The sequence below is a fragment of the Callionymus lyra genome, chromosome 1 (assembly GCF_982586985.1).
Source record: "Callionymus lyra chromosome 1, fCalLyr1.hap1.1, whole genome shotgun sequence".
In the NCBI taxonomy this organism is placed as follows: domain Eukaryota; kingdom Metazoa; phylum Chordata; class Actinopteri; order Syngnathiformes; family Callionymidae; genus Callionymus; species Callionymus lyra.
In genome coordinates this window covers 31,985,577-31,997,998 of record NC_141818.1, presented here as the reverse complement: position 1 = coordinate 31,997,998, position 12,422 = coordinate 31,985,577, and the positions used below count along the sequence as shown (strand labels likewise).

Below are 12,422 nucleotides of genomic sequence, written 5' to 3'. Positions count from 1 at the left end.
TCCTGGGAAATATAAAAAAGGTTTTAATACAAAAAGTTTGCATGAGTCAAATGTGCGATTTAAATTATTTTACATGAACACACGTATATGACAGCATGGAAGTAGTAGCAAGAAAGAGTAGTTGACATGTCCAGCAAAAAAAAAAAAGAAAAAAGATTCAACTCATCCAATAAGAATGTGACAGAAAATATTCACAAAGAAATTCATATTCATCAGGAGAAGTTTTCACATTTATGAAGAATCTGTACCTCAATAATGTCTCCCAGATTAATAAACAACAACAACAACAATAATATTTATAATAATAGTGGTAGTTGTGGTGATGCTTCAGTCACACTCAGATAACAGAAAAGTTCCTTCAAAGTTCCATCAACGTCCGCACACCTTCTTAAACGAGGATCCGATCCAAACGACTCAAAACCAGGGAAATTATTTGACTCAAAATACCTCCGTCATGTTATGTTAGAGTAGTAGGAGTTAACTTTAGTTAGCATCTTAGGCTCACCGGTTAGCTCACCGTTAGTGGTAATAGTCCCAAGAAGCTACAATCCTGCCACAGTCCCAATGTTTGTCTGCTCCCAAATAGTCTCATCTGCATTACCAGCCTCATATTCTGCTCTTAAAGACCTGACCAGGTCTCACAGGCAGGCAAATAGTAGTATTGTATTGTCAAAGTAGTTTGATCTGTGATCAGAAAAGTCTTAAATCAACAGCGCTGCATTAGAATAGTCCTTGCCTGCAAGCAAACATTCTTCCCTCCCATTAAACAACAGAAGAGTAAATAGTCCAGTCATTCTATCCACAAAAGTCTTTTGTGTGACTAAAATGGTCCTGTCTAAATGAAAATAGTCCCGGCAACCACTCATCCGCATTGGAAAAGTCCTCATCTTCGACCAGATTTCATTCCCTGCAGTGAGTTTTAGTCCCAGTGATTTTAAACACTCAAAATAGTCGCCATTAAAACATTCCAGCCTGCTTTCCTTCGTCAATATCGTCGACGCTCTCGTCTTTAAAACAACAGAACAACAATATTCTTTCGTATAATCTACAGTTTTTAAATATGGTCAAATGTCATTTGTGATTTTCCCCCGCTGTCAATCAAATTCGGAACACGTGTGAACCTCAAAGTTCTCTGACACTCGTTGACACAAGTGTTCTGCGGGTCATTTTAAAAAAGTAACTTTAATCAATCATTTCAAGTCGCAGACAGGAAATGACCTCATGACAACTGAAAACTCCTGCTTCTGTTCACTCACTCCCTCCCTCCCTCACTTGCACTTTCTTTTCTTCCACTTTCACCAAATCTCACTCGTTTCTCTGCTGATATCTGATTGGACGACCTGCAACAGTTTGCTCCTTCAAAACGCAGTAGTATTAAACACTAGCGGTTTCACTGGCTAACACAATAAAAGCATATGTACAGCTGTAGACCCACAGTAACAATATTACAAAATTAATGTCGGTAACTTTTTTAGTTTTTTTCCCTCCATCATCGATTCATTTAACTAAAATATGTAATTGAAATCGATAGAATATTGTTTCCATATTAAAAAATGGGATTTATTTCAAAATAAATAATAATGAAAAATCAAGAATTTCTTTACTTTTTTTTTTTACTTGAAAAATATGTTTTAAATGTGGTTTTAAAATGTTTTTTTTTTTAAATCTAGAAATAGAGTCATAAATAAAAAAGAAAATGTTTTAAAAAAATTCTAAGAATTTAAAAAGTGTAACCTGGAGCTCCTTATATTTTAACTGAATAAAATATATATAACATGTTTTAAAATAGTAAATGTAGAGAAAAGAAAATCACGTAGAATGGCTTGGGATTGAGCCGATTCAAATATTAACCTGAATTATAAACTTGTTGCATTTACAACCACAGTTGCATTTTAGTGGATTTAACGAATGAAAGAGATGATAAAATGTTTTGTAAATGCATCGTTCAAAGTTTGACTTTTCAACTCAAATGTTTCCCAGTGACGTAGCTAAAGTGCTAAATGTAAACAAGAATTCTATCATCGCGAAGGAATCATCTTTCATCTACGGTGAAGCTTGGTTAGTACTGGCCGAGTGGGTCCAGAGGTTCTAGACCGAGATCTCCCGGGTCGGAGAGAAGCACATCCTGGTCACGGAGGGCGAGTCCTGTGAGGAAGACGAGATGGAGGAGAGTGAAACACTTGTTAGCACGAGTGTACCTCCATGTTATGATGCAAACATGGTTTAATACACACTTCAGAACCTCTCAAACCCGTCACACACTCAACATTGACCCGAGCACATTTAAACTTGAATGTTTTTCAAAAATGAATGCAAGTAGAATAGAATAGTTTTTGCAAGTAGGACCAGAGCAATGGGTTAGATCGACAAGAGCTCCTCCTGCTGGACCTTTGTGTTGATCACAGCTGTGGAGTTTGAGGGTCGAGGGGTTAACTGAAAAGCCACCTTATTGTGTGTTGATCTGAAGGCCACATGACGGAGGTTAAAGGTCAAGTGTTGATTTAAGTGTCTCTTAAATCAATCATCAGTGTTTGTTTGTACTAAAGTGTCTTTTCATTCAATTTACATTAGAAAATGTGCAGAAAAACTTCTTCTGCAGATTAAATCTTCTTTACTATAACCAAACCCACTCTGCTGTGATTGGTCAAGCATTGAGTTTTGTCACCGATCATCAACAATCCCGGAAGTCTCCACCTCCAAGGGCCTCGTTGTAACAAACAAAGTGGCCTTGATTATAGCTGGCTTGAGGAGGAGAGATTTCAGAAAAAAACTTTATAAAGCAATAAGTACCAAACATGGTCATGATGAGGGACTTATTGCATCTTCGAGAGGAAGATTCAACATTTGAAACATGAGAGTCAGGAGAGTTGCGTTTTCACGTTAGTTCCCTTTTTAACTGATTTATTGGTCAACTGTGTGACTGACCTTCGTCACCTTCATGGGCTTCAGCTTGTTGAAGTTAAAGTCTTGATTCTTCACCACCAGCCCCGACTTGCCGAGCAGTGTCGCACCTGACGGACTGTTCACCTGTGAAGACAAGTGGATAAGCCAGGTAACCATGGAAACCATGAACAGACACAAATCACCATGAACGTTTAACAAACATGTTGACCTTTTATTTGTTGCTACTTCAAACACAAACATACCGATTGTACGACCACGTTTTCTTTCCCGTGCTTCTGTCCCCCCACTGTGACTGTGTCGGGGGACCCATGTCGAAGTCGTCTCTCGGCTGTCGCCTGGTCGCCTCGATTTCTGCGCTGGTTATAGATCATCGGTTATAGATCTTTTTTTTTTTTTTTTCTTCTGGTATATTGCTCTTGCTGTTTGTTAAAAAGAATGACAGAGGAGACAAGGGAGGGAACACAGAAGAGACAAGGGAGGGAACACAGAAGAGACAAGGGAGGGAACACAGAGAAGACAAGGGAGGGAACACAGAGGAGACAAGGGAGGGAACACAGGAGAGACAAGTGAGGAAACACAGAGGAGACCAGCGAGGGAACACAGAGGAGACAAGGGAGGGAACACAGAGAAGACAAGGGAGGGAACACAGAGGAGACAAGGGAGGGAACACAGGAGAGACAAGTGAGGAAACACAGAGGAGACCAGCGAGGGAACACAGAGGAGACAAGGGAGGGAACACAGAGGAGACAAGGGAGGGAACACAGAGGAGACAAGTGAGGGAACACAGAGAAGACAAGTGAGGGAACACAGAGAAGACAAGTGAGGGAACACAGAAGAGACAAGGGAGGGAACACAGAGGAGACAAGGGAGGGAACACAGGAGAGACAAGTGAGGGAACACAGAGGAGACAAGGGAGGGAACACAGGAGAGACAAGTGAGGAAACAAGTGAGGGAACACAGAAGAGACAAGGGAGGGAACACAGAGGAGACAAGTGAGGAAACAAGTGAGGGAACACAGGAGACAAGTGAGGAAACACAGAGGAGACAAGTGAGGGAACACAGAGAAGACAAGTGAGGGAACACAGAGAAGACAAGTGAGGGAACACAGAAGAGACAAGGGAGGGAACACAGAGGAGACAAGGGAGGGAACACAGGAGAGACAAGTGAGGAAACAAGTGAGGGAACACAGAGGAGACAAGGGAGGGAACACAGGAGAGACAAGTGAGGAAACAAGTGAGGGAACACAGAAGAGACAAGTGAGGAAACAAGTGAGGGAACACAGAGGAGACAAGTGAGGAAACACAGAGGAGACAAGTGAGGAAACACAGAGAAGACAAGTGAGGGAACACAGAAGAGACAAGGGAGGGAACACAGAAGAGACAAGGGAGGGAACACAGAGGAGACAAGGGAGGGAACACAGGAGAGACAAGTGAGGAAACAGAGGAGACAAGGGAGGGAACACAGAAGAGACAAGGGAGGGAAGGAACACAGAGGAGACAAGGGAGGGAACAAAGAAGAGACAAGGGAGGGAACACAGGAGAGACAAGTGAGGAAACAAGGGAGGGAACACAGAAGAGACAAGTGAGGAAACAAGTGAGGGAACACAGAGGAGACAAGTGAGGAAACACAGAGGAGACAAGTGAGGAAACACAGAGAAGACAAGTGAGGGAACACAGAAGAGACAAGGGAGGGAACACAGAGGAGACAAGGGAGGGAACACAGGAGAGACAAGTGAGGAAACACAGAGGAGACAAGGGAGGGAACACAGAAGAGACAAGGGAGGGAACACAGAGGAGACAAGGGAGGGAACACAGAAGAGACAAGGGAGGGAAGGAACACAGAGGAGACAAGGGAGGGAACAAAGAAGAGACAAGAGAGGGAACACAGAGGAGACAAGGGAGGGAACATCATGAGGAAGAATAAGAAAACACCTTGATGAGTCCACCAAAGGATCGGGACCTGGGGTGCTTCTTGCCAGCAGGCACCTGCAGGACTTCTTTAGATGGTGGTGGTGTTGTGGTCTGTTTGATCAGCTGGACACAGAAGCAGAATCAATCAACCGTCCAGCCATAATCATGACATATATTTAGTGTTCACCTGTCGAACTAGTTTCTTCTTCTTGGCAGAGTCGGGCATGTTGTTGTTGACGTGTCTGAAAAGCTCTTTCAGCGCCTCCTCTGTGTAGTGCTGCCCAGGCGACTGACACTCAGAGCTCTCCAGTGGAGCGGCTCTCTTCAGCGGGAGGAGGGTGCGAGACACAGGGGAGCCACTGAGGTTCAACAGGTCCAGGTCATCCTATAGGGCACCAAACAGGTTTATACCAATGCTGCTGAGGGGATCGGTCTGCAGCGGACTACTGTGGACCACCTTAGTCTGGAGAGTCTTGGACCCAGTGAAGTGGACTCGGGCGTGGTCTCGTAGGTATGCAGGAGCCCTGAAGAGCTTCTGGGAGTGTTTGATGAGGAAGGACATGCTGTTGTTCAGCTTCTTTAGTTTGTCTGCCAGGTCGACAGCAGTCATCTGGAGGAAGACAGACAGTTGGCAAGCAGTGTTGAAGAGGATTCATCAGTCAGACCGGAGCTCACGTGTCGGGGCCAGAGGACATGCGGGGCGAACATGAGCGCCAGGTTAAAGGCGGACATCTTGTTCTTGTCCTGCTGCTTGGCCGTGTGGTAGAGAAGGTCCAGCAGCAGCTTGAGCAGCGAGCGGTTGGCCTGCGGCAGCAGCAGGAACAGCAGCTGCAGCGCCTCAATCTGGCGCTCCTTGTTGGGGACGGCGGTCTTGTTGCCGTGCTCGTCGAACAGAGTCATGTCTGACGAAAGAGAGCGGTTGACACTGGAGTTGTGAGGTCACACAAGCTCAGGTCACTTCCTACCTGCGATCTTCAGGTGAGCTTGGAAGTGACGATGAGTGAGCAACGGCTCGGGCAGGTCCCCCAAGAACGACTTGAGAAGTGTGGCCACGTCGTTGGGGTGATAGTCTCCAGAGTTCAGGTTGACGTCGGCCCCGCTGTTGAGCAGCTCCCTCAGGTTCTGCTGCCGCACGCTGTTGCCCGGCACACGAAACAAACCCTCCACGTGGAGGTCTAAGAAGGGCCAAGCAAAGAAAGACCAGAATGTCAACTGAGTGATACTCATCATTATTTTATCCATCTTTAGACTTGTAACTTGTGTAACTTTACACGTTTGTGTGTGTAGCTCTTGAGACATGTGCAGGTGAATCTGGTCTGTGTTCGGAGAGCCCTACTGCAGACTTTCTGGGAGCTTCAGATATGATAGTTATGAACATAAAGCCTCCCTATATCCTTGAGGATGTGTTTCAATTTCCTCAGGTAGAAAAAATCCTTTGATCATTTAAAATGTGAAATCAGTGTCATTCGTATTTCCTACTTTTGCTCAGATACTCGATCATCTGGTAGATCTGTGAGATGCAGCTCTCTGACAGCGAAGTCCCAAACACTGCGCCTTTATCTGCGAGAGAAAAAACACTTTTATCAATGTTGTTTTGAAAGAGCTAAATCATTAGTCTGATGGCCAAGGAATGAATCAACGTGAAGATGCAAGTGTATATTTCGATTTTCATTTAATTTACTTTAAACATATTAATTTATTTGGGTTTTACTTATATATTTGCTATTTCTTTAGCACAATTGAATTGAATTAACAGGTGAATTGCATTCAAAAAAAGTGGTATACGTTACATTCGATTTGGGAGACAATGTTATTCATCGTTGCTTGTTTTGCTGGTTGATCGGAAAAGAAAATGAACTGACCTTTGCGTTTCAGAAAGTTAAAAGAACGGAAGAAGCCTCCGTTGCCAAAAGTCGGTGTCTTGGGGGTATCATCGCCAATGAGCTGGGAGAACTCCGCCCCAGGAAGGTCGATCAGACGAGTGATGTTGCTCAGCACCAGCTCCAAAAACACATCTGGGTTCTCGTGTCGCAGTTTTTCCACAAAGTACTCCGGGCTGAAAATGACGCCAGGGGGTCGGGTGCCACGGGACCTCCCTAGGGATTCATTGTGACTGATCACCATACTACAGACTGAGGCCCTGGTGAGCAGAAGTGATCATGATTGGAGCACGGAGAAGTTATAATAACAGACATTATGAAATTAGTACAAAATAAGCCATGACCAAGTGTTTTCATGACGCACACAGCAATATATGTTGTTTTTTAAACAATACTGTATCGATATTTGATAGCACTGTATAATTTTTTCTATTTAAAATTAATAATAATTAAATCGTAGGTTTACAGTTTAATAACGTATGTGTTTAAAATTAAATTTTTTTTATTTATAATTAAAATACAGATATTCACAGCTTTTTACTTTTACATTTAATTATCATGTTTGTGTTGCAATTAAACGTCTAGTCATTACATCCTACGCCGCTCAAGCTACAATGAAATCCTGCAAGGTCCAGGCAATGACTGAGAACGAGAGGATACCACTTTTAAAGCTGATGTTTGCTTGTATGTTGTTGTGGAACCAAATTAAAGCAGTGGTCTGTAAATGACACAAGAGTAAAGTACTCAGACAATGCTACAAAGATATCCACGTTCCTACAGTATCATAATATATTGTATCATGTCCCTGTATTTCCATGTGTATCATATTGCAGGATTATTTTTAATAAATACACACACAAGTTGTAAAATGTTAAAATATTTGATGAATACAAGTTTGAAGTCAGCTCTAGGAAAACAATAATCACAGCCAGTGCTGTCCAGTGTTAAACCAGACAATATACTCACCTATGGCCCTTGAGACACATATTTTCACGTGTTAAATAGTCATTTGTCATCATTTGCTTTCAACAAAACACATTTTTTATGACACATTTATGTGAGTTGTTTAACAATACTTATTTACTGTAATAATGACTTATTACTTGTCATTTTACAGTATACGGTATTTATTCTCCTTTTACTTATGAATAGAAGTGTTAAACACGTAATGATGTGTCACGAAGAGAAATCTATCATTTGAATTCATGGCAGTAACGTTTCATGCTAACATCAGCTGCGCTAACAAGCTAACCATCACTGTCAGACCGACTTGTCACAAACACACCTCGTTTATTCGAGTATTTAAGAGGTTTGCTCCACTACAAAAGAAAGTTAAGCTGTACCCTCATATCGTATATACATGCCTCTGGTTTCTAAACCACGTAATAGTCCGAAATTGAAGTGTGATTACCTGCTATTTTGAGTATTTTCATCGGCATCTTGACCTGCAGCCATGTTCGGTTTGAATCCTCCGCTGCTGCTCCACAGACCACGCCTACGGCGCCGCTAATTGGTTAGTTTAGTGACGGGGGCGTAGGATTGGCTCCCAGGTTTACATTTGACGGCTCTGATTGGTCGGTTTGAATCCACAGACGAGTAAACAAACGTCGACAATAAAACATAAAAAGATTGATTTCCAACAGTGATCAGCGCGTGGCTAAATGTGCTCTCTCTGAATTAAAATCAAAAAAATAACAATCTCTGAAGTGCAGCAGATTTGCCCTTTATTTTGTTTGTATATTTCAACATCTATAATTTGTATTGATGAAGTATGTTGTTAAAGGGTTTCCATGCGTTTTTAAGTCGAGCGACGCCAGTGGACTAATGTGGTAGTGTTTAGCTCGACGGGAGACCACATTTCCCATGAGCACTCGCTAAATGTCGCAAAATGTATCATGTCCCTTGTTTGTAGCAGTTGGACGAATTTTCTGTTTCCAGACTTCCATTGTCTGAATGAAGGATGAATATTGCTGAGGTAATAATGACATTGTTGATAATGAAATATGATATGAAAGCTTTGTAAATAACATAACTTAACTTTGTTTTTGTTTCGTCACATCACAAGTTTTATTAAAATATTTTAGGACAAAATCATTAAGGTATCCAAACTACCCAGAGCTGCTTTATTCGCATGGCTTGAATATGTTTATTTTCTCTAAAAGAGAGTTGACACACCTGCAGAAAAACTATGATCATAAATCACTATAAAGCTGCTGACCTCATTTTATAATAGAAATTCAACTTCAAAAGTGTCTTCTGGCTCAGCTCTTTCTTTACCAACGAGGCCTTATAAAAGGTTTGGACTCATTTGTGATCTTCAGATCGCATGAGGCACACATCAAAGTCATGGATCCGCTTCCCTGGATGGAGTCTCAGTAAAAGACTTCATTGAATCTTGTGAGGATCATTTACTTCTCCAGCAGGTCAGTGTGTGACTGAGGATCGGCTCCATATGCCGGCTTATCCGGCCTACGCGGTCCTGTCTACTCGTATTAGCAGCCAAGGGAGTCCACCTGATCTTCAGCTGCGTAAGGATTAGAGCCATTAAAACCTCTTTACACATTGATGACATCACAATACGTGAGCCTGTTGGCTGTTGTTGTTGGACGAGGAGGATTGGAGGACACAATCACCAGGAGATGATGACTCACAAAAATATCCTCACCAGGTTAGAATCCTCACTACAGAAGAATTAAGAATGTCCAAACTAAGTAAAGGAGTGTGTAGGACAATGCAGAAAAAGAGTGTGAGTAAACATACATTACAGTTGTATATATTGTAATATAGATTATTTATAACATCATTTATTCTGTTGTAGTACATTGAATACAGAGCAAACTATACAGCACAGTTTATTCAGTCATTTTTAAAATGTAAAACGTAAAATAATTCATTTACAAAATATAGGTACTCAAGGAAAACTTTTCAATTAAATTAAACATTTCAGAAAAACTATTTAGGAAAAAACAAATCACAGTAAAATAATTTTAAAATGTTTTGAATACCTTAAAGAGGTTTTCAATCTAAAAAAGGAAATTGAAATAAATGTTCTAATTCAAAAATATATTTACTCTTTTTTGTTATTTTCATTTTCAAAAATGTTATTTACACAAGCCTTTGTTCGTGTTGAGAAAACACTAACAAGATGATTGACATGTTCTTTCACAATCTTCTCACGCTGCCACCTGTCGGTAACCTCCGTCCAAAGATTCACCTCCAGGCACCAACCATCTCCATTCCCTTAGTGGGTTTGACCGAGTCCTGATAATCCTCGTCCATCTGTCAACAGGTCAACGACGCTGTCGCTGGATACTGTGACATTCTTTTCTCATCGTTGAATTCAAGAAACAGCACTCCTACCTGATAATCTGATGAAAATACAATTGTTTGTCAGCAGAAGAAAACATTTATAAAGTTGAATGTTCTATTATGAGTGGTCTACAATGTGAATCTGACTAAGAGTTCCTAAACTCTGGTGTGACCAATGTTTGTACGTGAAAAATATCTTAAAAGGTTTCCCTGCACCGAAGACAAAATTTGATTTTCAGTATCTGTAGGAGCTTTTTTTTCCTATATGAAGAGATAAAGCGGGTCACAGCGCCATCTTCTGTGTGCAGCTTTGCTGTGAGACTGTTTGACTGGAGGCTCTCATGTCAGACCCTCAGCTCAGCTCGCAGCTCTTCTCTCCCATCAGGCAGCTGATCTTCCTCCACCAGCTCTCCGAAAGACTCTCGATCTTGTCGGGCATCTTCTTCCTCAGAGTCATCTTCGGCTCCTTGCAGCACTCCGTCTCCTGGATGCTGGCCATGATGGCCGAGTCAAACGTGTCCTTTAGGTTCTTCTGGGTCAATGCAGAGCACTCGGCGAAGGCGGACGCCCCCAGCTGGAGGGCGAGCTGGTGACCCTCGCTGGTGCTGACCGGCCTCTCCTTGTTCTGGGCCAGGTGGATCAGGACCTGGACGTCCTCCCGCAAGTCCAGCTGGGTGCCGACGAGAACCAGAGGCGCCCCTGGACAATGGTGGAGGACCTCGGGGAGCCAGTGGTCCGTCAAGTTTCGGAAAGACCCGGGCTGCACTACACTGTAGCAGAGGAGGAAGACGTCGGCGTTCCTGTAGCACAGCGGCCGCAGACGGTCCAGCTCGTCCTGCACCAGAACAGAACCACAGTTCACACTCAGCTCCTGCTGTCACTCAAAATGACATCAGATCTGGAACGATCTCCCTCTGTGACTGACACCTTCAAGATACATCTGAAGACATTTTTATTTATGCTTTCCCCTGATTTTCTGGGATTCCTGTGTTTGTCTTATGTGTCTTGGCGTTTTATAGTATATATTTTAGGTGTTTTTTGTTTTTGGTTGTAAAAGAACTTTGTGACCCTGGTCTAGAAATACCTTTACAAATAACTATTACTTACTTACTTACTTACATCACACAGAGATTTCAAGATTATTAAAATGCTCAAGGATTTGGAGGAATAAACAGTCAAATATATGACCTTGAGATCAATAAAGTGTAAGTTTAGGAAAGGTTTATATGATCGACGGATCATCATAACGAAAGAAACAGGAGTTAAAGCAAAACTCTCTATCGGCGACATTCAAAGCCACTAAGCTATAACGTCCTGTAGGGGGCGACAACAACCACAGACTGTGAGAGAGGGAGCGTGCAGAAGTGAGCCTACACGACTAATCCAACTAATATCAATAACTTACAGTGATCGATCCATCGACTTGCCCCCATTTCTACAGAGGAGCAGGAGAAAGAAGAGAGGAGAGAAACGAGGCGTGAATGAGGTGGTGAGGAAAGAAAGGATGAGGCATCAACAAGAAAGGAAGGAGATGAGAAATTGCAAATAAAATGAAAAGAAAGCATGTTGTTAGTGTAAATAAAGAGGAGCCATTGTAAGAAAGGAAAGGAGGAGGATTTGCTGAAGGACACTCACCTGTCCTGCAGTGTCACACAGCTGAAGTCTCACCGGCCTCCCGTCCACCACCACCATCACTGAAACCACGTGACACTTCAAAATCAGGTATAAATGTTCTACTTCAAAACATCCGCAGTGTCACGTGATCAAAGTTTTTTTTTTAAGGCATACGTTTGCTGACGTCACTGAGGTTCCTCGGACTCACCCGTGAAGTTGTCGAAGGCGGTGGGCACGTACTCGCTCGGGTACCCGTTGGTGGCGTAGCTGACCACCAGGCTGGTCTTGCCCACACCCCGGTCCCCCACCAGGACGCAGTTGACCCGCCGCTCCGGAGCCGAACCGGACCGTCGCCGCTTCACGCTGAGAGGGAAGTCCCGGTTCTTGATCCTGCGGGCGACCTGAGGGTGTTCCGGCGCGACCACCGGGTCCGACACCCGCCGGGGCTTCTGCTTGCCCACCTCCTGAGGAAGCATGGTCACTGGGTCAGAACATCAGCGAGGAAGAAACCGGGACCAGAGTCTCAGCGGATCTCTGATGATCTGACATCTGCTGCCTTGATAAGCAGCTTAAGACAGAAGCTTCTCACCGTGAGAGTACAACAGAGGGCACGTTTACTCCGGGTACAACGACTAGTTTAGTTCTACAAGAATATATGTTTCCTTCAGGTACAAGAATCTAATCGAGTTTACTCCAGGTGAATAACATAAAATAGTCTACTCCAAGTATGAGAATATAAACAAAGTTACCCCGGGTACAGGTCCATAAACTAGTTTTCTCCAGGTAAATAATACAAAATAGTTTA

General features: G+C 42.9%; 2 protein-coding genes across 5 annotated transcripts; both read right to left on the bottom strand.

Annotated features, from left to right (window-relative positions):
* arhgap19 (Rho GTPase activating protein 19) lies at nt 1-8,161 on the bottom strand. 4 transcript variants are annotated; one of them, XM_087802336.1, is made up of 11 exons: nt 8,106-8,161; nt 6,677-6,954; nt 6,294-6,374; nt 5,780-5,989; nt 5,490-5,716; nt 5,272-5,424; nt 5,002-5,199; nt 4,836-4,937; nt 3,147-3,260; nt 2,926-3,027; nt 1-2,145 (listed from the first exon to the last, which is right to left on the bottom strand). In XM_087802336.1, exons 1-11 carry the CDS (start codon nt 8,147-8,149, stop codon nt 2,089-2,091), a joined length of 1,566 nt encoding a protein of 521 aa, XP_087658462.1. In that variant the 5' UTR covers nt 8,150-8,161; the 3' UTR covers nt 1-2,088. The 4 variants fall into 4 exon arrangements, with proteins under 4 accessions (XP_087658462.1, XP_087658471.1, XP_087658481.1 ...); XM_087802345.1 differs by having other exon boundaries at nt 2,935-3,027; XM_087802355.1 differs by having other exon boundaries at nt 3,147-3,255.
* A 1,742-nt stretch (nt 8,162-9,903) lies between these two features.
* On the bottom strand, nt 9,904-12,117 carry LOC148089036 (cdc42 homolog). Its single transcript, XM_087783064.1, has 3 exons — nt 11,826-12,117; nt 11,639-11,697; nt 9,904-10,838 (listed from the first exon to the last, which is right to left on the bottom strand). The coding sequence occupies exons 1-3, from the start codon at nt 12,091-12,093 to the stop codon at nt 10,356-10,358; spliced, it is 810 nt and encodes a 269-aa protein (XP_087639190.1). The 5' UTR covers nt 12,094-12,117; the 3' UTR covers nt 9,904-10,355.
* Between the last annotated feature and the right edge of the window lie 305 nt (nt 12,118-12,422).